General features: G+C 39.4%; 3 protein-coding genes across 3 annotated transcripts; 2 read left to right on the top strand and 1 right to left on the bottom strand.

Moving 5' to 3' along the window:
- Window positions 1–3,054: 3,054 nt before the first annotated feature.
- Window positions 3,055–5,064, bottom strand: LOC144715570 (putative mitochondrial adenine nucleotide transporter BTL1). The gene is made up of 2 exons (XM_078590505.1): window positions 4,473–5,064; window positions 3,055–3,912 (listed from the first exon to the last, which is right to left on the bottom strand). The coding sequence occupies exons 1-2, from the start codon at window positions 4,863–4,865 to the stop codon at window positions 3,892–3,894; spliced, it is 414 nt and encodes a 137-aa protein (XP_078446631.1). The 5' UTR covers window positions 4,866–5,064; the 3' UTR covers window positions 3,055–3,891.
- A 247-nt stretch (window positions 5,065–5,311) lies between these two features.
- LOC144715569 (uncharacterized) lies at window positions 5,312–6,659 on the top strand. The gene has a single exon (XM_078590503.1). The coding sequence runs from the start codon at window positions 5,338–5,340 to the stop codon at window positions 6,565–6,567; it is 1,230 nt and encodes a 409-aa protein (XP_078446629.1). The 5' UTR covers window positions 5,312–5,337; the 3' UTR covers window positions 6,568–6,659.
- Window positions 6,660–19,074: 12,415 nt separating this feature from the next.
- On the top strand, window positions 19,075–25,848 carry LOC144715555 (RNA demethylase ALKBH10B-like). The gene is made up of 7 exons (XM_078590485.1): window positions 19,075–19,655; window positions 22,970–23,103; window positions 23,173–23,290; window positions 23,359–23,460; window positions 23,522–23,637; window positions 23,715–23,869; window positions 24,549–25,848. The coding sequence occupies exons 1-7, from the start codon at window positions 19,196–19,198 to the stop codon at window positions 24,952–24,954; spliced, it is 1,491 nt and encodes a 496-aa protein (XP_078446611.1). The 5' UTR covers window positions 19,075–19,195; the 3' UTR covers window positions 24,955–25,848.
- The last annotated feature ends 521 nt before the right edge of the window (window positions 25,849–26,369 follow it).

Consider the following 26,369-nt stretch of genomic DNA (forward strand, 5'->3'; position numbering starts at 1 on the left):
TCCAAGAGGTCAATTAGAGAGGGTACAAGGGAATTTTTAATTTGAGTTTGGTTTGTTTTTGCAACTTTGGTAATTCAGAACTGAAATGGGGTAATTCAATTTCCTAAGAATTAAAACTAAAATTTTTTAGAGTTTTTCTTTGAGAATGCAATTGAATGCCTAGGTAAATCCCTCAATTTCTCCTTTCAATCCTAATCAGGGCTTGTACATGCCGCTCAAGCCAAGCAATTTACAAGTTCAGATCAGAATTGAGAAGAAGAAACAAACAACTTAACTAATTTCATTCAAAATGCATCAAAATTCAAATACAATGAAAGGAAAAAGTACCAAACACGTTAATCCAGGCTGGGGCTCCTCTCTGTCTTGCAGATGTGATAGAGAATCATCAAGAATGACCCCCTCCTCTCGAAATTCGGCTTTTATACCTAGGTAAAATGTAATAAATTACTATTTTACCCCTAATGAGTAATTAATTTATATCTATCAATACAAGCTTGATCTTGATGATTCTACCATATAGATAGAAAGAGAGGATCAAGACGAACAAATCCATAAAAAAATCATCTCAATCGGACTTCTGGATTGAAAGTTATGAATAAATGAATTTAAACCAATGTTAACCATTGAATTAATCATTCATTTATTATTTTTTTGTTCATAACCGCATGCTGAGGTGGCGCCCTCTCATTGGTGGCGCCGATTCAAATCTTCAGGCGGGTGCTCTCCTGTTGCGCCACGTACCCCTGGCGAAAAAAAAAGAAAACCAAAAAAATATCAAAAGTCGGGATTTGCGTACATATTGATACGCACCTTTGCGTGCGTCTGAACTTGAAAGATCCCACTGAGAATGTGCCACGTCACCGCCCGTGCGAGTGCTTAGCATGCGTCTCACGGGTGGTAAACTTACCGCAACGGGCCTCTATCACTGACCGCCGTCAGATTTTCATCCGGCGGTCGTGATGAGGCCACGTCGTGGCTCTCAGAAATCGCCCTGACATTTACGGGTAAGTCCTTTCCAAAATAAACATTTGCCACCGACGCCGCCCAAAAATATCTATCGATATACCCCTTTTCGCATTCTCTCTCCTCCGCTTTTCTCTAAAATATTAAAACAATTAATAATACATTTGCAATAAAACCCTGTAAGATATTAAATTACATCTTTACGCCTATAGTGGCGACCGAGAGCTGTTTTCAGGGTCTTTTTGCAACGAAAGTTTGCAAAAAGGCCCTTAAATGTTCAAAAATTAGAAAAATGCTTTTTCTTTTCTTATAAATATACTTTTTCCTTGAAATAAATGAATTTCCTCTTCAAATAAATCTCAGAAAAAATCCTAAAAATTCGTTAATAATTCTAGAAAATTCTAGAAAATTCACTGATTCATTTCCATGCTGATAAATGTCGAAATAAAATATTAAATATGTCATTTTCATTCAAAAATAATTATTTCGAGCTTCAATAATTCCTTTAAAATTCATATAATTAACAGAAAATTAGGGGAAAATCAGAAATTACTTGAGAACACTATTTTCATGTAAATATATGATAACAACCCCATTTTAAGCTCTTGAAATGCATAAAATTGTGCTAACAACGTGAAATAAAGACAGAAATTATGCTGTTATTAGTGGGCATCCCCCCAATTCATCAAAATTCGTTCATTTCAATCTATCAAATTAATCTCCATCTGAAATTTTAAAAACCCAGCTTAGAAAGACAAAATGACGTTTACCCATGAGACAAAAACTCAGTGTACATCTGCCCAATTCTTCAAAATTCATTCTTGTCAATCAACCAAACTAATCTTCATCTTAAGTTATAAAAACCCAGCTTAAAAATACAAAAATGGGCATGCAGCCATTTCTGCAAATTTTGGTCTTGTCAATCAACCGAATTAATCTCCATCTGAAATAAAAACCCAGATTCATACAACGAAGTGGCGGTTACCCATGAAATATAAATTTGGTGTACATCCACCCATTTTAATTTACTATACTTAGTGGAATTTATCAAAACTCGAAGAGATGGATTTACCCACCAGTGACCAGTATTAAAACAGAATATCGTAGAAGTTCGTAATGTTGACCCAATCATCTACTGGAACATCAACATCGACTCTGTAGAACCCTTTCACCTCAGTTTTACTCGGCGATGTTGTCTCTTCTGCCAGCTGCCACCATACATCACTAAAAAAAAAAGATGAACAGAGCTGAAATCAAACTCAAACCCATCAAATTACCACAATTGATGATGGTGAAAATACCGATATTGTCGTTCATGTTAACCAAGGGAAAAACTAACTGATATCCTGAGAGCAAGACCGCCTAATGCTAACCAATGGTGACGTCAAAAAGGGGGAAATAGCCGCCTCTCCACGCTTTCTTCTTCTTCCACTTCTGCACAGTATCATCTATAGATCTGAGGATACATATTTGATTAAATTCAGATTCGATGGTTTCACTTGGCAGAAAATAGGGCAATAGAGAAGGAAAAAAATTAGGGCCCCTCAATCAGAATCTGAACTTTACAGTAAAAAGTTAATTTTCTGTCCAAATGCTGGGATCTCGATTGGATGTGGACTCTTCAATTGCTGTCTAACCGATTGAATTTGAACTTCGCAGTCAAAATGTATGGATATGAACTTCTCGTTCACAATTAGGGATTTCCAGAAAAATCAAATTTTCTCGATCGCAGTTCTCCATCGATCAGAATCTTTTTTATCAAAATTTACTACTCTCGGTAATTTCTAGATAAAAAATTAGAGCTCTCGATCGAATATGAAATTTTCTACTCCCCGCAGAATACGAACTTCTCAACATTTCTGTTGATGAGCCAAACATTTGAATTTCGGTTTATGACACAAATAAAACAACTAAAAATTAGAGTTATGAAACAAATAAAACAACTAAAAATTAGACCTCTTGATCAAATATGAAATTTTTGACTCCCCCAGAATAGAAATTTCTAAACCAAAATGTTTGGCTCTCGATCGAGAGACTGAGATTTAATTTTTACAGAAAATAACTTCTGATCGATGTAAAGATTTTGATTTGATGAAAAGATTCCTATTGATGGAGAACTTCGATGTCCATCGATCAGAAATTTTCTTCATCTCTTCGACCTTCTTTATCACTGAGATCTAAATTTTAGAGCAAAATTCAGAAGAAATTTAGGGGGCTTCTCGATCAAAATTTAGGGCTTTTCAATTGAAATTTAGGATCTCAGATTGAGATTAGAAGAAATCACCTTTTGCTCGAATTTCAGTTGAATTTCGCCAAACAATTGAATTTTGGTTTATGAGTCAAACATTTCGATTTATGAAACAAATAAAACAACAAAAAATTAGAGCTCTCGATCGAAATTTGTATTCAAATCACTAAGAGTCGATGTCAGTTAGGTCAACAGACTTAGAAAACTTTGGCAGAATGCCTACGAAACCGTCATATCTGGCAGCAATTTTGTGTCTCGGCTGCGTGCCCAGCACATCAAACTCAACCCTGCAACCGACTGGCCAAGAATTGGCTTGACTGAGGACGTTTACAACTCCTCTGATAACAAAGAATATGACCAAATCAAAGGCACTGGTATTCTTCAGAGCACTGATGACCTTAGTAAATAATTAAAAGACAGAAAAAATAAGGCCATTGAAATCCTGTCCTCTGTGAAAGGCTGATGAAATTCAGACTCATCAAAGGAACTAATGTGTGCAACAGACAAATAAATTAAATAGAAAAACGGTGCAAAGAGCATTATAGATTCCGATATAGAATAGCATTGGTAATTCTTGTGAAAGATTTACACTAACCCCCGAATTCAAATGACAAAGAGAAGCTTAGCCGTAGGCTCAACGTAGAATCCACCTTTCAATCTAGCCTCCCGCTTCAACTGGATCAGTTCCTTTTCCTAAAAATCTAAAAGAAATCAGGAGATTAACAATATGAAATGGGTAATGTCAAACTATCTAATGAACTGTATGCCATCTTATGAATCTTAAATTCGAATATGATTTCCGTAGATCTAAAATTCACAATCGCAGAAGAATTCCATAGATTTCCGTAGGTCTAAAATTCACAATCGCAGAAGAATTCTGTAGATTTCCGTAGATCTAAAATTCACAATCGGATCAAATCCAGATTGAATTTAAAGAACAGATAATCAGATATAAAATTCACAATAATCAATATATCTAAAATTCACAATCGGATCTAAAATTCACAATAATCAGATGAAATCCACAAAATCGTGTAATAGAAAATCGAATATGAAATAGAAAATCTACTGAAATTTTAAAAAATCCAATACACAGAATAAACAAAAATCTAATCCAGATTGATGAGTAGATCTAAAATTCACAATCGATTTGGATTGTGAATTTAAAATTCACAATCACTGAAGAATCACAGAAGGATCACAAAATTCACAAAATGCCCGCTGCCATGTTCTTCGGGCACCGGCCGCCCAGCGCGCCCACCATCAGCTGCTTCCTTGCCACCTCTAGCAGGAAGCAGATGGTGCTCGCCGTCAACCCCGACACGGCGCCCACCACCAGCAGCTCCGCGCGGGTCAGCGCCTTCTTCTTCTTCGCCCGGCAATAGGCCGTCTTCGCCGTCTCGTACATGAAGTAGTAGCAGGTGTTGTAAGGCAGCATGCCGATCAGGGTCAGGGAGATGCCTGTGTACAGCCCTCTGATCCCTTGTCTCTTGTAGATCTTCCTGAAGGCCCACTGTCCACGTCGACCAACCATCATCACGATCCTGGAGCAGATCGTTGATCGAATGCCCACGGACTGGTGAACCACTCGGCCTTCCTCGATCACCATCGTTGTCTCCAGTCGATCGTGGTCGATCACCCCTCCGTCTATCATCAGATTTCAACACCATCATCGTTCCTTGCCTGGCGAGAACGTGATTTGCGACGGTTGGCCTTTCGTGGAACTGTGGGGCAGTCAATAATCGTGATATTGTTGATCGTGAATGAGCAGCCCATTCATGGGTCCGTTCAGACGACGGTGAACTCCTCCTGTCACACGACGGCCCTTTTTCTCTCCCCTCTTCTCTCTCACTCTTTTGTCAGCCAATCAGAGGCCAGAAGGGTACATGTATTCCTATTATAGTAGTGGAGATACTCACACAGTATACAAAAAAACAAACTTTTGGATATTTAAAGAGCCACATCGGCCGAAAAGACTAAAGTTAATCCTTAGAAATATAATATAAAAGCAGAGGGCCTACGTGGCGCGCTATCCACCGTCCATCCAACGCAGTTAACTCTCTTCTCTTTATATCAGTTCATCGTCTTCCTCTCGCCAAAGCTTCGATTTTTCCCCCAAATCCGCCATGGATTTCTTCCGATCCGTCTTCTCCGCGGCGGAGGAACCGCCGGTATCCGCCGCCGAGGGCGGCGGCGGAGCGGCGGCGGCGGAATCGAGCTCCGGCGATGGCGCCGCCAAGCCCTGGGGCGCGTTCTCGGGGTTGATCAAGACCATCGTGTCGAAATCCGAGCCGCTGATCGAAACCTACCGCCGCGATCTCGAAGAGTTCGGATCGGGGCTCGTCAAAGAGACGGAGGCTCTCCGCGAGGTAATTCTTGAGATTCCCACTTCGATTGAGGCCGGAGCTTCCGTCGCGCAAGAGTCTTTGGAAACTGTAGGGCACGCGCTGGACGAGATCGGCGCTTCGGTCTGGCGCGGCACCGCCGAGGTCATCGCTCAAGGGAAGGACGCGCTGCTGTCGATCGAAGGGGAAGAAAATCCGGATCTGAGTTCGCCGGATTTGGGGCTGGCGAGTCGTCCCAATCGATTTGAGGCCAAGATTCAAGCGATTCAAGCCGATTCGAGAACTTTCTCGGAAAATCCGGATGATTTGGATGATTTTGGCAAGTGGGTTGAAGGGTTCGATCTGCGAGATCGCGAGGATGAGATCGATTTGCTGCTCGAAGAGAACAAATTTGTGCAGGGAAATTGGTCTAGATTGGTTCCTGAGGTCGTCGATGAGGACACGTTTTGGAGTCGGTATTTCTACCGGGTTTTCAAGCTGAAGCAAGCCGAGGATCTCCGAGCGAACCTCGTCAAGAGGGCGATTTCAGGGGATGAAGAAGAAGATCTCAGCTGGGAGGTTGAGGACGATGATTCGGACAAAATCAGGGATGATGAACGGAAAGATGAAGATCGAGATGCAGGAAATATCAATGATTCTGGAGCTGAATTGAAGTCTAGGGAGGATTCTGGAGCTGAAGAAGTTGCCCATGATGCCAAAACAATTCCGGAGATGAAAAAAACTGAGGAATTGATCGATCCTGAGATCAAAAAAGTTGGAGAAGGTAATTTGGAATCTGTAGAATCATCCAAGAACAGTGATGTAACAGTGGTGTCGACTCAGCCGTCTGTTCCTGAGGAAGATGATCTTGGCTGGGATGAAATTGAAGATCTTGGAGAGAGTGATGAGAAGAAGATTGGGGGTTCTTCTGGGAGCCCAGAAAGGGTTGATCTGCGCAGGAGATTGACTTTGGCAGAAGATGAAGAGAATCTTAGCTGGGACATTGAAGATGATGAACCTAAACGGCCTTGAAATTAATGTAAGCATTTACTTGTTTGGGGAAGAATCGATGGAATAGAGTGTATGATATCTCTTTATTGATTGAAAATGTGCCTTTTTCATTACCCATGAATCTAGTTATTTCCTAAGGTTATTTTCATGTGTTGCAATCATTGGAAGGATTGTTCTACGTCAGGCCTCTTTCACCAGTAATGCTGCTTTTTATTAATTCATCTGAAATAAGTGTATACGAAACTTGTCTTTGTATGAAGATAATTGTATCTTTTGGTCATTGCCCACCCAGGAATCTAGTAATTTTTTAATTATCATTTTCAAATTTAACAATCATTGGATGGAATATCTTACTAGAGGCCTCCTCAGTAGTAATGCTACTCTGTTCTATAACGCCAGGTTACATTCCATTTTTACCTTATATGAAACAAGAGTAATCAATGAAGTTGATATTTTAATTTCTCCTCATTATTTTTTAAAACAAATCTCTTTATTGATCGATTTATCAGAAAATAATTGGTTCTTGGTCCTGACGTATCCATGAATTGTGACGATTTCCATGTATAGCAAGCATTGTTAATATCAGTCCTTTTCACAATTAATCTTGAGATAACTAACAGCTGATGAACATATAATACAAAAAATATCATACATCCATTGGTTGCCCTAAAAAAATGAAGAGCCTGAATACTGTGGTGCTGGTTGATTTGCACAGAAAAAGGGGGGAAAAGGGGGATATACTCACAAAAATAATCCGGATGGATCTTGATATGCAAGTTGATTTTAGAACTGAAATTTTGAGTGAATCTCCTAGAAACGTTGCTTTCAGTCACTGATGGAAGAGATGAACCAAATGAATCCATTTAAGGAGAAATTTATAATTTGAATATCCCAACCTTGGCTAGTCTTGTGTGGAACATCATTGGAGTTAACTATCAAGTTTTTAATGTCATCATTGTAGTTAACTTGTAGGCATTTATGTTCTTAAACATTCATATTTATATATCACAACGGGAGGGTCACCTGTGATCTCTCCTATCTTTCTTCAAAATAAATTAAAACCAAAAAATCATCTAAACTTACTGTCACCTAGTTTGAAAACCTTAAATTTCGATGTAATAATACAATATTCTTTCCAATATGTTTTTAATATAGTCCCCTATGTTTTATTTCTACACTATACTTTGCAGGCATCACTCATCTATTCCTCAATGACTGCCTAGTAGTGATAAAAAGGTTATATTATGAATGCCTTGCAATACTGAATGAAGTCGACTTGGCTTCTAAAATTACGTGTTCAATTATTAAAAGAAATTAGAGTGAAAGAAAATGGGCCAGTCGAACTAATGCTATTGGATTGATAAAAAAAAATACATTGGGTGATCCATAACCCAAGGGGTGTAGACCTTAAGTATTAATGAGTAAATAGTTTGATTAAACTTGTGACACAACCAATTTTTGGACAGTGTTAGATCAGTTTGACTTTTATTTTGACTCCAGATAATTTTGAACTACTCATGAACCTCATTTTTCACTACCAACAAAATGTTTTACTTCATGAAACCATTTCAAATCTGAAACACGAGAGGAAGAAATAAATCACTAAACTTTTAAGTTAATTTAAAGGGGCACTAAGTATCTATTTATGAAAATATTTTTCAGTATTTAATGGAAACTCTAAATTAAATAATTCTCTCAAGATCATGCATTCATGTGTTTCATAATTAGTAAAAAATATGAAGATGATTTATTAGTAGACTGTGAATACTTGATAACGGCCAGTTTGTCTTTAACTTAGTTTCTCTTTTTATTTTTTGAACAAATCAGGTGTGGCTTCCTACATTGTGGATGGACAATTGTCTTTTGAATATAACCCACAAGTTCATAAAGGTAAAACTGTAAACAGTCTTAGCTCAAATGGAACAAGAAGTCCATGAAAGTGATTATGTGGTCAAGATGTGATCATACACCCCCAGCATAAGAGGAGACATCAAAAAGATGATAGGATGGTATGACAGTCCATGGATAAGGTAGTGAATATTATAGAAGGGTACTCTGATTATTTTGTAATGCATCAGTACTAGCTGGAACGACTGTTTATGTTTGATAGTTGACCATAACCTAAATAATCTTAGGAGTGTCAATTGGAGGAGGGATGATAAAAAGTTCCCATGGCAGAGTTGATATACTCCTTTGGCCTTTTGTCATTGGCTTTGCATTTTTTTAGTCAAAACTATTTTTTCATAACAAATCATTAGCCACAACCAATGATTGGTCTCTTCAAATATTGGCTGAATTCAAATAAACCAGACTGAGATAAATGGCCAAGCATATTTAAATGTATTAAACCCATTAAAAATAATTAAATAAATCCTTTAAAAAAAAATTATGTTTTGCTTATAAAATAAGTTTTTTACAAATCTTATGTTTTTTAATTCTAAAAAATACCAAAACGTACAAAAAATTTAGAATATTAAAGTAAAATTATATTTAATTATTTGAAGACTTGATATTGTGCATATGTGATCATTATAATTATCACAAATGATTACTAGGATGGAGAAAAAATAAATGACCTATAATAATTTTTATATATATATATATATATATATATATCATTGATTCTAAAATTAACAAACTTCTTATAAAGACAATCATTTACGTATTCGTGTTTTCTTCTTCCTTTTGTTCATCTTTATGGATATTATTAATAACTGAGTAGGAATCATAATCAATACATGAGACAATTTAAATGATCTGTAAGGCATATTTACATGAATAAATTTACAAATTATCATCCACAATTATCATCTCGTTGAGAATAGCCACTAGGTATGCATGTTAAAAATATATCATTGGAATATAAGGTATCAATGGTAAAAAAGTAATAATGGCTTAACTCTTTGTCAAATAAAAATTTCAGTGACATATAATAAATATTTTTAAAACATGTGACATAAAGGAAAATCCACATATAATTTACACGGTACTTAGAGAGTGAAGAATTTACACTTCCTTGGTTAAACGTGAGCCATTTCGGAAGCACATTTATTAAATAATATTTCATTATTTTTTCTTTGTCTATCTACACTTGCCTTCATTTGATTTCAGAGTAAGACAGATAAAATGTTTATTCTGATTGCTCGTGCTATATTTTTTATCTTGCAGAGATGTGATGAAATAATTATATCTATAGGATTAATTAACTGAAACATTCAAAGTTCAAATTTTAAAAAATTTAGATACATTTATTTCTACATTGCAAGAAAGTATTAATTAAAGTACTGTTAAATATATACAATGTATAATTTAAGAGGATTTGTCAGAAGTAAAATTAATCCTTCAAAGTGGACTAAGATTATATTACAATTTTAAGAAGACGGCATCATCAAGATATTAATAAAATTTTAATCTTTTTTCATAAATTTAAATAAACTGGGTTATTTATATTCAAATTCCATGGATGATAGATATTATTCTGAAAAACTCAACATGTTATTTTTTGGACTAGTTTAACTATTAGAACTTCCACAGGATCTCAAACTTAAATCTATCGAGAAAGCCAAAGAAGGTATTCATTGTCAATTATCATATTTTCTAAAAACATTTGGAGAGAAAAAATTAAGAATGGGAGACCGATAGAGAAGAAGACAGATAGAGATTGAAAGATAGAAATAGAGAGATAATGAAAAAGACTGAGATAGTGGGTGAGAAGGAGAAGGGGAAAAGAAAGAGATAGAGAGCCAATAGATGGACAGAGCTAGAGAGATAGATAGATAGAGATAATGGGGGACAGAGAGAGAAAGATCTACAGAGATAAAGGGATAGAGAGGAGAGAGAGAGAAAGAGATTGACTGCAATAAAGGGAGAGTGGTAGAGGCATAGATGGGTGATAGAGAAAAAGAGATTGACTGGACTAAAGGGAGAGTGATATAGGCATAAATGGGTGATAGAGAAGAAGATATTGACTGCAATAAAGGGAGAGCAATATACGCATAAATGAGATATATATATATATATAGAGAGAGAGAGAGAGAGAGACTGATAGAGGTGGAGGACAAAAGCGAAAAATAGAAGGGGAAGGGGTTGAGAAAGAGAAAGAGAGGCAGACGTAAAAAGGGGGAGGAGAGGGAGAGAGATAGATAAGACATAGTTAGAAGGGGGAAGAAAAAGAAGTAATACAGAGATAGAAGGGGATAGGGACAAAAATATACAGACTGAGGTAAAGGGTAGAGGAAGGGAGATATATGTATAGACAATGACACAGAGAGAAAGAAAAGATAATAGACAGAGATATAAGAGGAAAGAGAGATAAAGATATGGGCAGAGATATAAGGAGATAGGGAGGCACATATAGTTTATAGACAGAGATATATGGGGATAGAGAGAAAGAAAGAAAGAAAGGAGAGAGAGAGAGAGAGAGAGAGACAGGGACAAAGAGACAAACAGAGATAGAGGGGGAGAGGGAACAGAAATAGATATAAACAAAGAGATAGAGATAGATGGGCAGTGGGAGAGAGAAATATAGAGACAAGGAGATAGACAGAGATAGAAGGTGATAGGGAGAGAGAGAAAGAGAAAGACATAGATTGAGGGGACAAGGAGAGAGAGAAAGATATAGACAAAGAGAGAGACATAGATAGAGGGGAGAGGGAAACAAAGAAAGATAGAGACAGAGATAAATAGTGATAGAAGGGGAGAGGTAGAGAGAGAAAGAGAGAGACAGAACTTGAGTTAAGAGTGGGAGAGAGAGAGAGAGAGAGGGAGACAGAGAGAGAGACACATACAGAGATAAATAAAGATACAAGGGAGAGGGATATAGAGAGAAAGAGAGAGAGACAGAGACAGAGGAAAATATAGATAGAAGGGAGAGGGATAGAGAGACAGACAGAGATAAATAGAGATAGATGGGAAGAGGGAGAGAGAAAAAGAGACAGACAGAGATTGAGGGGGAGAGAGAGAGAGGGGGACAAAGACAGAGAGAGAGACAGAGATAAACAGAGATAGAAGGGAAGAGGGAGAGAGAGAAAGATAGAGACAGATATTGAGGAGGAGAGAGAGAGAGAGGGAGAGAGAGAAAGAGACAGACAGATTGAGGGAGAGAGAGAGACGGAGACAAAGACAGAGAGAAAGACAGAGATAAACAGAGATAGAAGGGAAGAGGGAGAGAGAAAGATAGAGACAGATATTGAGGAGGAGAGAGAGAGAGGGAGAGAGAGAAAGAGACAGACAGAGATTGAGGGGGAGAAAGAGAGAGAGGGAGACAAAGACAGAGAGAGAGAGAGAGAGAGAGAGAGAATCAGTCCTTGCAAAGTTCAGCCACACCTTGGCCGGCAGGTCTCTTGCAAAGCCCAGATCTGTGCCGTCGGTCCTAATTGTTATTTTCTAAGTTTTTTTCTGCCGTACACAACGCATGGTCTCTCTGTCTCCCCCCCCCCTTTCCAACTTACGTACACTCCAACCCACATAAGAAAAAAACAACCCAAAAAATAATTTTCAAAAATTGACCTCTCATCACGCCATGTGATATCACTCTAACCAATCCATTAATTTCCACCCTGTTTTCCATCAAATATTTAGTTTTTTTATCTGGGCAAATAAAAAAATTCCCATCATGCCAGCTACCCTTATGATCATCTCTAGTGGGACAATGCACATGCATGGCTATCCAACCCTAAATATTTTATTCCTCCCAATCCCTTCTGACCAATAAAAGTATATCACTTTATGATATCATATAGTTTTTTTGTGAGATGTTGATCTCAGAAAATCAGCATGTCCACTCACTCTTACATGGCCTTATCACTTGTTCATGAACCTTGGCTTCAGAACCTTCTCAGAAATAAAGACTATCTTAATATTATATTATAAATTTGTTGACTAGTTTTTATCCACTCACCTTCAGATAAGTAACTAAACTATAATAATTGGTGTTCGTTATTCTAGATCATCCATGGAAGAAAAGTGTGCAAAAGGAAGGAATAATGGAATAAATTACCATCTAAACTACTTTTCAACCGCTTCAACGTAAGAAATGTAGCTCTCACATTAAATTATTTTGGGAAATAATACATTTCAACGTAGGCAGTTGCACATCATAATCTGTAAACTTATATGGAAATCATCGTCATAAATTTCAAACATTGTATATAAAACTAGGTTAGGAAAATAATAGACTCTAATTACGTGGAGCTGATTAGACAGAGAGCTACCCAGATTTTTGAGTTTATCCTGAATACGTTTTGTATTTAATCAAAATAAATAAGATCAGAATGAGTGGGAACGAGTGAAAGACAAAAGAAACTGAAGATATTAAGGATTTGAAGAGGTAACACAGTGAGAAATACTGAAAGAATAAGTAGAGTTTACTTAATGAGGAGATAGTATGTGAGATAATAGACGGAGATAAAAACATAGGGAGAATACATAATATATACACACACTGAGAGACAAAGAAGTGTAGTGAGGGAAGATTATAAGACAAATGGCAGACAGGTCCAAATATAAGGATAAGAGAACCAGACATGTACAGGTGGAGGGAGAGAGAGAGAGGGAGACGAATAGAAAGAGATGGATGGAGGGAGAGAGAGAGAGAGAGAGATAAATAGAGAGAGATGGATGGAGGGAGAAAGAGAGAGCGAGAGGAATAGAAAGAGAGAGAGAGAGAGGAGACGAGACGAGAGGGAGAGAGGGATAGAGATGGATGGAGGGAGAAAGACAGAGAGAGAGAGATGGAGAGGGAGGAAGAGAGATAGAGAAAGAGAGAGAGAGATGGAAGGAGGAACAGATATATATATATATATAAAGAGAGAGCGAGAGGGAGAGGGAGAGAGAGATAGAGATAGAGAAAGAGAGAGAGATGGAAGGAGGAAGATATATATATATATATATATATATAAAGAGAGAGCGAGAGGGAGAGGGAGAGAGAGAGAGAGAGAGAGAGAGAGAGAGATGGAAGGAGGAAGATATATATATATATATAAAGAGAGAGCGAGAGGGAGAGGGAGAGAGATATAGAGATAGAGATAGAGAAAGAGAGAGAGAGATGGAAGGAGGAAGAGAGATATATATATATAAATATAAAGAGAGAGCGAGAGGGAGAGGGAGGGAGAGATAGAGATAGAGAAAGAGAGAGAGCGATGGAAGGAGGAAGAGAGATATATATATATATAGAGAGAGAGAGAAAGAGAGAGCGAGAGGGAGAGAGAGATAGAGATAGAGATTGAGAAAAAGAGAGAGCTGGACGGAGGGAGACAGAGAGAGATAGAGATAGAGATAGAGAAAGAGAGATGGAGGGAGGGAGAAATAGAGAGAGCGAGAGGGAGAGAGAGATAGAGATAGAGAAGGAGAGATGGAGGGAGAGGAGAAATAGAGAGATTGAGAGGGGGAGAGAGATAGAGATAGCGATAGAGAAAAAGAGAGAGATGGGGGGGGAGACAGATTGAGATAGAGATAGAGAGAGAGCGAGAGGGAGAGAGCGAAAGAGATAGACAAAAAGAGAGAGATGGATGGAGGGAGACAGATAGAGATAGAGAGAACGAGAGAGAGAGAGAGAAACAGAAAAATAGAGATGGAGGGAGGGAGAAAGAGAGAGAGATAGAGACAGAGGTAGAGAGAGAGAGAGAGATGGATAGAGGAAGAGAGAGAGAGAGATGGTGAAATGTTGCCCGAGAGTAAGTACATTGATAGAATACAAGTATCCCGTGATCCAATTGACGTGAGCAATTATCAGAAACGTGAGTTCTTCCTCTCTCTATCGCTTGTTCATCTGTCCTGTTCAGGCACACGAGGAAATAAAAGTTGCATAGGAACTATCCACTTTCACCTTTTTTAACTTTGTCCAAAGTTATGAACCCCACATCCCTCTTATACTTATTTTTTTCTCAATTTTTCCAAAGTTATTTGGAAAAATTTTGATGATCATGCCCTGTGCAATTCTCACTTTGAAAATCATTAGCGGTTGACAATTTACTTTAATAAAATAATTATAAGACGAAACCCATCAACCCTTCTGTTCACGAAAGATATCATGTAATGTACTTGTCAGTTCTTATTTTAAAAAAAAATCAATAAAAAAGTTTATTTCCGGATTCTGCATAATTGAATCTTAGGGATGGAGTGTGGACACTGCATATTTTTCCCATCAGTTATAAGTGGTTTATTATTTATTTCCGCCTGATCCACGGGAGCTAACACTAAGTTGATAGAATAAACCTCAAACAATTGATATGTTTTCTAGATTTTTATGGTCATGATTAATTTATTTACTTAAATAACTAATAAGTACTGCAGGTGCAGTGACCTTTGATGGAATCAGAGCCTGATGAACTGATGGGTCGTACAAAATGGATAAGACCAAATTTAATGCTATAATTAATAATAAAAATCCCAATTATATATCAAACGGCCAAGTAGTACATTACATACTTACCTATGTACACATGCATACGTTATATACATGCTGACATAGATCCATCCATGCATACATACATAAGTTACATACATACGATAAGTACATTAATTACATACATACCTATGTACACATACATACACACGTATGCAGTTATATATATACGGGTGTGCATATGTAGATAGATAGTGATAGTTATTTTCACAGACAGATAGATAACTACAGACATAGCAACGAAGGCAGGTACCTTAATAAAGCCTATATTGACAGATAGATCAGTAGATGCATTAAAGGAGACGGGGACCAGTGGGTGTGGAAGATAGAAGCCAATTCTTTCTCGGAAATAAGGGAGATAGAGAGAGAAAAGAGAGAGACAGACATAAAGATATATATATTGATAGAGAGAGAGAAAGGCAGAAAGATAGAGTGATAGAGAGAGAAAGAGAGAAAGGGATAAAGAAAGAGAGATAGAGAGAGAAAGGGATAAATAAAGAGAGATAGAGGGAGAGTGAGAAAGAGAGAAAAATAGAGAGAATGAGAGAGAGATAGTGAGAGAAAGAGTGAGAGAGAAAGAGAGATAAATAGATAGAGAGGTAGAGAGAGAAAGGGAGAAAGAGGTATGGAGGGAGAGAAATAGAGAGAGATAAATAAGAGAGAAAGGAAGACAGAGAAAGAGAGAGAAACGGAGAAAGAGAGAGATAAAAAGATAGAGAAAGAAAGGGAGAAAGAGAAGGGGATAAATAAAGAGAGAAAGGGAGAGAAATAGAGAGATAGAGAAAGAGAGAGAAAGGGAGAGAGAGATATCGAGAGATAGAGAAAGAAAGGGAGAAAGAGAGGGAGAGAGAGTTAGAGAGACAGAGAGAAAGGGAGAAAGAGAGGGAGAGAGAGAGAGAGAGACAGAGAGAAAGGGAGAAAGAGAGGGAGAGAGAGAGAGAGAGACAGAGAGAAAGGGAGAAAGAGAGGGAGAGAGAGATAGAGAGACAGAGAGAAAGGGAGAAAGAGAGGGATAGAGAGAGAGAGAGAGAAAGAAAGGGAGAAAGAGAGAGAGAGAGAGAGAGAGAGAGCTAGAGAGACAGAGAGAATGGGAGAAAGAGAGAGAGAGATAGAGAGATAGAGAGATAGAGAAATAAAGGGAGAAATTGAGAGAGAGAGAGATAGACAGAGAGAAAGGGAAAAATAGAGAGACAGAGAGAAAGGGAAAAATAGAGAGATAGAGAGATAGAGAGATAGAGAGATAGAGAGGGGGGGGGAGAACGGACAAGAGATGGAAAGGAAGAAGATGGGTTTTGTTGGGATGCCCATGATGTTTTTGTCACTATTATGGAACAATATTGGAGGGCCACTTCTCATTGGGCACGGTCATATTTGAAGGCGCCATGTTTAGTCAACCGAGGGAACTGCTTCTGTGGTGACATCCCCATCTCTAACTACCTTTCTGGATTTTCTCCCTATATTTCCATCAAAGTTCCTTTTAAAAGAAAGTCAATAATTTACCTTCTTTTAATACCAAATTTGTATATTTTCAATCTCTTTTTGGAAAGATATTTCCAAGAAAAATATGCCATCATATATATTTCCATCCTTCTGAATAACCCACGTTATTTTCTGAAAATAACAGGAGCTGAAATATAATAAATGGCTATTTTTGTGGAAAATAACCTAGTATCAAAATGGCTTCTGCATTTTACTCGTTAAGCCCCCAATGATGAAAACATTCACTAAACTGACCAGTAGTTCAACTAGTAGCCCATGATAGATTTTAAAAGAAAGTCAATGATTCACCATCTTTTAATTCCTAAAATAAATCTCTTTTTGGAAAGATAATTCCCAGAAAAAATGTCATCATTTATATTTTCATCCTTCTGAATAACTCATTCTATTTTCTGAAAATAACAGGTGCTGAAATATAATAAATGGCTATTTTTGTGGAAAATAACCTAGTACGAAAATGACTTCTGACTTTTACTCGTCAAACCCTCAATGATGAAAACATTCACTGAACAGACCATTTATTCAACTTGTAGCCCAGAGTAGATTTTATTGAATATATAATTCTGGATAATATAAAAGTAAATAGTTAGGTTTTCCACTGTCTAGTTGTGGGCCCTTGAAACCCTGTTGCGCATGTGTTTTGGAATGGGCCCACTTATTGTCCACTAAAGTGGGCAGAATAATGAACAGACTAGTTTCATAGCCGACCACGTGTCCTCTCTCTCTCTCTATCTCTATCTCTTCTAAACTAGAAGAGAGAGAGAGAGAGATGATAGCTGGAGAAAATAATAAAAATAAAAGAGAAACTTAGTCTCTCTCTCTAAAACTCCTTAAACAAGTGCTCAGTCCCATGGCAACTTGGTTCATGGTTACAGACTACTCTATGTTAGACTGATATTCTCTCTCTGGACTAAGCGAGGAATCTGGAATTTTACATTTTCCCAACTTTGAGATTTGAAATTTTAAAATTTTTTAAAAATTGAGGATATTTGAGTCTAAATAATCGACCAATTTTTAATTTACCAATAACTATCTATCAGATTGTTCGCCATTTTTTTTGAATTTAGAGATGAGGCTGAGACTCTCTTTTTAGATTAAGCAAGAAGTCTGGAATTCTACATTTCTCAAACGCTGATAGTAAATTTTAAATTTTACTTAAATATTCAGCATGTTCGAGAAAAAATTATAGACCCGCTTCACTCACCAAACTTTTAAAATTTCAGAGGCGAGGACGATATTCTCTCTTTAAGTTAAGCAAGGAATCAGGAAATTAACATTTTTCCCAACTTTGATATTTGAAATTTTAAAAATTTTAAAACTTGGAGGATTTAAAAATTTTAAATTTTTAAATATTTGACTAATTTTTTATATAGCTATAATTAGCTATCAGATTATTGCCATTTTTTTTAATTTAGAGGTGAGGCCGATATTATATTTTTAGATTAAGCAAGGAATCTGGAATTTTACATTTTCCAAACGACGATAGTAAAATTAAATATTCAGGATGTTTGAGTAAATGTTATTGTCCAGATCTTTATGTAACTAAATTCTAGAGATGGGGATGGAATTCTCTGTCTAGATTAAGCAAGGGATGAGGAATTTTACAGGATCTCCAAGTCAAACTAATGGACCTATTTCTAGATTCCTATAATTACCTATCAGATTATTCACCATTTTCTAATGAACTCAGAGGTGAGGCTGAGATTCTCTCTTCATATTAATCAAGGAATCTGAAATTTTACATTTTTCCAATGCTGATAGGAAAAATATTAAAACCAGTTAAATATTGAAGATGTCAAATTGAAAATTATTAACATGATTTTTATAAAACCAGTATTAACTACCAGATTCAATAACCAAAATATTAAAATTTCAGGGACGAGGTTGAGATTCTCTCTTTAGATAAGCAATGAATCAGGATTTTGGCATTTTCCCAGCATTATTGACCTAGTTTATATACAACTTTTATGAGCTACCAGATTCATTCACCAAAAATTTAACACTTTGGAGTAGGGGTTGAGATTCTCCCTCTAGATTAAACAATGAACCAGACATTGTACATTTTCCAATGCTGTTACTTAAATTATAAAACTTATTTAAATAGCAAGGATGTCAAAGTCCAAATAATTGACCTACTTTTATATAGCTATCACCACCTACCAGATTCATTCACCACCATTAAATAAATTGACAAGGCCGTGACATCTTTAACAAAATGAATATTTAATTCTATTTCCAGGCGATATCTGAAATTATTTTCATTTAAAAAATAAATATCGAACGCCGCATTCAAGCAAACGTGCCTGTTGACGTCATACGAAGGGTCTTCCCCTGGGGCCCACCACAGCCCGACCTGACGTGGCAACGGTTCGGACCGGCCGGTCCGTTACTGTCCGGTCCAATTAACATCAAGGTGCGAAATGACGTTACTACTCTTTTGAAATCACGTTGAAGCGCGTGGCAGGAGGGGTAATTAAGGTATTCTGATTTCTCCTCTCCTGCCAGTGGGTCCGGGGTGGACACGTAACACTTCCGACGGTCCCGATCAGGCCACGTCACCCGCCACGTAGACTCGCTTCCCCATGAACTCGCGCCGGCGACAGTATAAATACCCGCGGCCGGAGCTCGGCGGCGAGCAGCTCCTCTCTCCTCCGCGACTTTCTCTCTCTAGATCTTCCTCTCCGGCGCTCGAGAGATCTCCGCCGTCGAAGCCGATCGGAGGATCGGGAGATTGATCCTGAGCCGTCGATGGCGGCCGCTGCGGGAGCGGTTCCGTTCCCCGAGGTGTTCGCACGAGACGCAATAATCGCGTGGTTCAGAGGCGAGTTCGCGGCGGCGAACGCGATAATCGACGCTCTTCTCGATCATCTCAGCCAGATCGCCGGCGGCGCCGCCGCGAACGGCGATTACGAGGCTGTTTTCGCCGCCGTTCATCGCCGGAGGATGAACTGGATCCCTGTTCTTCATCTGCAGAAGTATTTTCCGATCGCGGACGTGACGACGGCGATCCGGCGCGTTGCGGCGAAGAGGAAGGAGGAATCGGCGATCCAGGAGGTGGAGGACGAGAGAGAGTGCGATTTTCGAGGTCCGGCGGAGGAAATTAGCGTGGATGAGGACGGCGAGGAAGTGGAGGAGAGAAATCGGATCGTTGTTGATCTTCCGGCGTCTTCTGTGGCGATGGATGACGCGGAGACGGAGGATGATGCAGGTGAATTTCTGCATTTTTTTTGTTCTTTTCAGGTTTTAAATGAAGGATTTCGAGATTTTGGCATCTTCGTTTGGATTCGTCTTTCTTTCTGATTTACTGTGTTTTACTGATTTCTAGTGAGAGATTTTTCTTCTTTTTACTTACTGTGTTTTTTCAGATTTTAAGCAGAGGATTTCGAGGTTTTAGCATCTTCGTTTGGATTCATCTTTCTTTTTGATTTACTGTGTTTTACTGATTTCTAGTGAGAGATTTATCTTCTTTCTTATTTACTATGTTTTTCAGATTTTAAGCAAAGGATTTCGAGGTTTTAGCATTTTCATTTGGATTCTTCTTCTTCTTCCTGATTTACTATGTTTTACCTACGGTTTCGTTTACTTTATTACAGACTTGTAGCGGAAGATTTATATTCGTTTTTTTTCCAAATTTTAATTAAATTATTTCGACGTTTTAACGAAATACTTCATTTGGACTCGTCTTCTTCCTGATTTACTGTTGTTTACAGATTTTTAACGAAAGATTTATCATCTTTTTTGTTTACTTTGCTCGTCAGTTTTTAGCATCGTCATTTGGATTCATCTTCTTCCTGATTTACTATGTTTTACAGATTTCTAACGAAAGATTCATCTCCGTTTTCGTTTACTATGTTTTTCAAATTTTAAACAAAGGATTTCGGCATTTTCCTTTTCCAGCTGAGATCTGCGCGCAGACCTTTAAACATTTTCCTTTGGATTCATCTTCTTTCCGGTCTTTTCGAATTTGGGCGATTGTGATCACTGTAGCAACTTCCTCTGGATTCATCCTACTTTATTTTTACGATGATTTTGCAGAAAAAAAATGTTCGAAACGAGTTCGTCGTTTTCGATTGTTCCGGATGATCCTTCTCCGAATACTGTTCTAAACGAGTTCGTCGTAGATCTATGATCCGACGGTCGAGCGTCGGCGTTTTGGATCGATCCTGGCCGTTCGTGGTCTTCGATTCCGTACTGGTTCTAGAAGTTTCTCTTGCTGAGGTGTCGAATTAAGGGGGGAGAATGCGCGGGAAAATAGGAGTGGGATTTTTCTTCTCGTTGCCCGTGAATGTGCGGGGATGGGGTACGAATATTCGCTTTTTGTGTACTTTCCCCTCCCGAGATGATCGCTGCTCGGCGGCCCGCAAGAGTTCGGCGACTTCAATGTTCGCCATCTTCCTTTTCTTGTCATCTCTCTCTCTCCCTCCCTCTCTCTCTCTCAATCTGTCTCTGTCTCTCTCTCTATTTATCTTGCTTGTTCTCTCCTTCACCCTCTCTGTCCCTGTCTCTCTACGCTTTTTTGCTCTGTCTCTCTCTATCTCTCTGTTTTTTTATCTTTCTCTCTCTTTCTCCCTCTCTGTCACTGTCTCCCTCCGCTTTTCTGCTCTCTCTATCTCTGTCTCTCTCTTATCTTTCTCTCTCTCTCTCTTTACCTCTGTCTCTTTTATCTCTGACTCTCTCTTATCTCTCTCTCTATCTCTGTCTCTGTCTCTCTCTTATCTCTGTCTCTATCTCTATTCCGCTCTTATCTCTGTCTCTCTCTCTCTCTATCTCTGTCTCTCTCTCTATCTCTGTCTCTATCTCTATTCCGCTCTTATCTCTCTCTCTCTCTATCTCTGTCTCTCTCTTATCTCTATCCCACTCTTATCTCTCTCTCTTATCTCTGTCTCTATCTCTATCCCACTCTTATCTCTCTCTATATCTCTGTCTCTCTCTCTCTTATCTCTGTCTATCTGTATCTCTTTCTCACTCTTGTCTCTCTCTCTCTCTCTCTCTCTCTCTATCTCTGTCTCTCTCCTATCTCTGTCTCTATCCCTATCTCACTCTTATCTGTCTCTCTATTATCTTTGTCTCTATCTCTATCTCACTCTTATCTCTCTCTCTCTCTCTATCTCTGTCTCTCTATTATCTTTGTCTCTATCTCTATCTCACTCTTATCTCTCTCTCTCTCTATCTCTGTCTTTCTCTTATCTCTGTCTCTATATCTATCTCACTCTTATCTCTCTCTCTCTCTATCTCTGTCTCTCTATTTCTCTCTTGTCTCTCTCTGTCTGTTTCTGTCTTACTTTTCTTGCTTTCTGTCTTTGTCTCTCTTTACTTTCTTGCTCTCGCTCTTATCTCCCTCTCTAATCTCTCTCTCATTTCTTACATCTCTCTTTTTCATTCCATCTGACAACCCCCATCTCTCTCTCATATATCTTTGATTTCTCTTTCATCCATTATCTCTCTTTTTCATTTTATCTGTCAGGCCCATCTCTCTTTCTTTTCCACATACCTTTGATCTCTTTCTCTCTCATCCATCGTCTCTCTCTTGCATTTCATCTGTCAGCGCCAACTCTCTCTCCCTCTCTCTCACTCCCGCTTATCTTTGATCTCTCTCTCATCCAGCATCTCTCTTTTTCATTTCATTTGTCAGCCCCAACTCTCCCACATATTTTTCATCTCTCTCTCATCCATCATCTCTCTATTTCCTTTCATCTGGCTGTCCCAACTCTCTCTCTTCCGCATATCTTTGATCTCTCTCTCATCCAGCATCTCTCCCATTTCACATCTGTTTATTCTCTCTCTCATCCCACATCTCTTTGATTTTCTTATCACCTCTCTTTGATCTCTCCCTCTTGTCCATCATATCTATCTCTCTTTCTCATCTCTTAAATCATATTATTTATTTCTCTCTGCCGCTTTCATACTCGATCGATCTGTCATTTCTGTCTCATCTCTTATCTCTATCTCCTTCTTCAAAAAAATCTCTAATGGAAGCGGTAGAGGAGATAGAGAGATACAGAGATTCAATACATACGGAGATTCAATTAAATCTCTGTATATTGAATCGTCCCCTGTCCGTTTCATCCTCATCTATCTCTCTCTCCTGTCTCAGTTTTCATCTCTGTCTTTCTCTCAATATTTCCTCTCTCTGCCTCATCTCTCTCTGTTCAACCTGCCCCTCACCTTCAGAAAATGAAAATGCCACCCTTCGTGCTGTCTAAGCTTCATTTCGAAGTCCTCATTCCCATCTTCTCATCAGTGTCATCTCTCTTTCATTGACGTCATCCATCTCTCATCAGTGTCATCTCTCTTTCATTGATGTCATCTCTCTTTCATCGGTGTCATCTCTCTCTCATCAGTGTCATCTCTCTTTCATCGTTGTCACCTCTCTTCATCGGGGTCATCTCTCTTTCGTCAGTGTCACATCTCTCTCTCGGCAGCGTCATCTCTCTCTCATCAGTTTTATCTCTCTCATCAGCGTCATCTCTCTCTCATCTCGGTTTAGATGCTTATAAAATTCCAATGCTCTGTTCATCTCAGGATCATCCCCCGCAAGCCAAGGCTCGACCGACAATGCAGGAATCTGGTCCGACCGCGAGGACCGGGTGGCGCGCCCCGACCGGATCAAGACGGTCAAAGGGTTCGTCGCCAAGGAGCGAGCCAAGGGCCACATGGTGAGCCCTCGCGTTGACCTTAACCCCAACCGTAAACCCCCTAAAATTTTGACTTTTCTGTGGGCCCAGGTCAACGTGGTCAAAGGCCTGAAACTCTACGAAGACATATTCACCGACTCTGAGCTCGCCAAGCTCACCGACTTCGTCCGCGAGCTCCGCCTCTCCGGCCGCCGCGGCGAATTATCAGGTCAGCCTTGACTTTTATGAGTTTAATTATCAAGATAATCAGTGCTAACAGGGTAATTTTCCGTGCAGGTAGCACGTTTATTTACTTTAATCAGCAGTTAAAAGGGAACAAACGGGAGATTATCCAGCTTGGCACCCCGATATTTCAGCCCACTACCGATGACCCTTCCAGTAAGCTCCTCCGTTGACTCTTCTCCGTTGACTCTTGTGTTGACTTGTGGTTGACTTGCAGGCCATATTGAGCCTATTCCCGAGGTTTTGACGTCGGTAGTTGACCACCTCGTCCAATGGCGGCTCATTCCCGAGAACAAGCGGCCCAACAGCTGCATCATCAACTTCTTCGACGAGGTTCGTCTATCTCTCTCTCTCTCTCTCTTATATTTCTAAAGTCAACGGTGGGACCCGCTGACTTTTTGGGTCAACAGGATGAGCACTCCCAGCCTTACTTCAAACCGCCGCACCTGGAGAACCCGGTCTCTACCCTGGTTCTCTCCGAGACGACCATGGCATTTGGGAGGTTCCTTGTGGGGGACAGCCAAGGGGTTTACAAAGGCTCGCTCTCGCTCTCCCTCAAGGATGGGTACGCCCGTCTTCCTTTCTCTCTCTTGATTCAGAGTAGAAGATCGGTAGAGATAGACAGTGGAAAGGGGTGGCTGTTTTGGAGAGAGAGAGTGGATAGAAAGAGAGATTAGTAGAGAGAGATAATGAGATGGTGCAAAGGGGTGGTTGTTTTAAAAAAGAGAGAGAGATATTGGTAGAGAGAGATAATGAGATGGTGCAAACGGGTGGTTGTTTTAAAAAAGAGAGAGATATTGGTAGAGAGAGAGAGATGGTGGAAAGGGGTGGTTGTTTTGGATAGAGAGATAGTTATCGGTAGAGAGAGAGAGATGGTGGAAAGGGGTGGTTGTTTTGGAGAGAGAGATAGATATCGGTAGAGAGAGAGAGATGGTGGAAAGGGGTGGTTGTTTTGGAGAGAGAGATAATGGTAGAGAGAGAGAGATGGTGGTAAGGGGTGGTTGTTTTGGAGAGAGAGATATTGATAGAGAGAGAGAGAGATGGTGGATAGATGGTGAGGTGTTTTTGAGAGTAGGAGAGAGATTGGGGCAGTGCGAAGCTTGTGTCATGTTTCGGACAGATGAATTTGTATACAGAAGAGAATGAGAGGCCCAAATTGATAAGTACACAGACAGAATGCAAGAAAGATAGAAAGAGAGAGAGAGAGAGATGAATGACCTGTTCACTCTGGGGGGAATGAACAGGTCGCTGCTGGTGATGCGAGGGAACAGTGCTGATCTGGCGCGGCACGTGATCTGCCCCTCGTCGCACCGAAGGATCACCCTCACCTTCGTGAAGGTCCGATCCCCGGAGTCATCCTCGCCGCGGGCGCCAGCGCCCGCCGTGGCAGTGTGTAAAGAGACAAGCATGCCTTCGCCACCGGCACGCGGTCCGGGCGTGTGGGGAGAGAGCTGTGCATTGCAGGAAATGATGGTGATGACGGTGGCGACGATGCCGGCAATGCCGCCGGGGAGAAGGATAGGGCGGGGCGGGACGGGGGTGTTCCTGCCGTGGACGGGGGGCGCGAAGAAGTATCACAAGCACGTGCCGCCGCGCATCCAGCGGCGTCGGCTCGCGCTGCTTCCGGCGCCGCTCGAGGCCGCCGGCTGACTGACGAGGCGGGAAGGCGGTTGAATGTCCACTCTGTGAGGTAGCTCCTGCAGTGCAGTTAGTCTTTTGCTTCTAACTATAGATTTTATTTTCATCTCTCTCTCTTCTCTCTCTCTCTCTTCCTCTCCTCTCTTTTATATATTTATATTTCATCATTCTCCTCTCCTAATCTCCTTTCTTTCTCTCTCATTCATGTCTTGCCTCTCACTTTTCTTCTTTCCTGTATTCTCTTCCTCTCGTATATAATTTTCCTGTTCTCCCTTTTCTCTCTCATCTAGAATCTCTATCTCTCAACTTTCTCTTCTGTTATCTAGAATCTCTATCACTCTCGACTTTCTCTTCTGTTATCTAGAATCTCTCTCTCTTCCATCTCTCTCTCTCTCTTTTCTATCTCTATCTCTATCTCTCTCTTCTATCGCAATGTCTCTCTCATATATCGCAATCTCTCTCTCGTCTATCTCTATATCTCTCTTTCTCTCTCTTCTATCTCTATATCTCTCTTTCTCTCTCTTCTATCTCTATATCTCTCTTTCTCTCTCTTATATCTCTATATCTCTCTTTCTCTCTCTCTCTTCTATCTCCATATCTCTCTTTCTCTCTATCTATCTATCTATCTATCTATCTCTCTCTTTCTCTCTCTATATGTATCTCTTCTTTCTCTGTATCTCTGTATCTCTCTCTCTCTTTCTCTCTCTTTCTCTCTCTTTCTCTCTCTATATCTCTCTTTCTCTTTCTATCTCTCTCTTCTCTCTCTCTCTAAGTCACCATCTTTCTCACATACCTCCTACTTCGTCTGAAGAGGGAAAGGTATGAAGTGACTGTCCTATGTAAAGTCTTGCATGCTTGTGCAGAATCAGGCTTTTGTCTCTTAGCAGAAGTACCCAGTTCCTTTCATCTCCTCTCATTCACACCATTTGAAGAGAAAAAAGTTATCTAATCAATAGGTATTAGACCCAAGGTCCATACTAAGGTATGGAAATGTCAAAAGATAGTTTATGATGGAGATTTCAAGAATAATTAAAACCCTCATTCAGTTGGGTCATTTAAACTGTTTTTTTCTCCTGCTCTTAAAGTCGTGCCTTCTAAATCTTTACTTCTTGAAGTAAATCAGAAGTAAATAGGGAACGGCACATCCGGGGACGTAACGCCCATGACATGACAGGACGGATGACGATCCGTGACGAACGGTAACGCGACGAATTATTCATCTCGTCACGCATCCGAGGAAGTTTTAAAATTTTGTCACGTTCCCGCCACGCGTCACAGGTTCCTCGTTCCATCACGTCACTGTCACCGCGACGCCGTTTCCGTCACCGGTGACGGAAATAATAATATTTATTTTTATTATGTTAATGAACATAGTCGAAGCATAATATTATTTATTTTACTATGTTATTATTCATGATATTTATTTT

Source organism: Wolffia australiana, chromosome 19 (assembly GCF_029677425.1).
Source record: "Wolffia australiana isolate 7733 chromosome 19, ASM2967742v1".
Lineage (NCBI taxonomy): Eukaryota > Viridiplantae > Streptophyta > Magnoliopsida > Alismatales > Araceae > Wolffia > Wolffia australiana.

Coding starts and splice junctions, on each gene's coding strand:
- LOC144715570 (XM_078590505.1), bottom strand. CDS start 4,865: ATGATAGACGGAGGGGTGATCGACCACGATCGACTGGAGACAACGATG. Junction 3,913..4,472: donor TGGCAAGGAAGCAGCTGATG/GTGGGCGCGCTG, acceptor GATTTCTTTTAG/ATTTTTAGGAAAAGGAACTG.
- LOC144715555 (XM_078590485.1), top strand. CDS start 19,196: ATGGCGGCCGCTGCGGGAGCGGTTCCGTTCCCCGAGGTGTTCGCACGA. Junction 23,104..23,172: donor AGCGAGCCAAGGGCCACATG/GTGAGCCCTCGC, acceptor CTGTGGGCCCAG/GTCAACGTGGTCAAAGGCCT. Junction 23,461..23,521: donor CACTACCGATGACCCTTCCA/GTAAGCTCCTCC, acceptor GTTGACTTGCAG/GCCATATTGAGCCTATTCCC.
- LOC144715569 (XM_078590503.1), top strand. CDS start 5,338: ATGGATTTCTTCCGATCCGTCTTCTCCGCGGCGGAGGAACCGCCGGTA.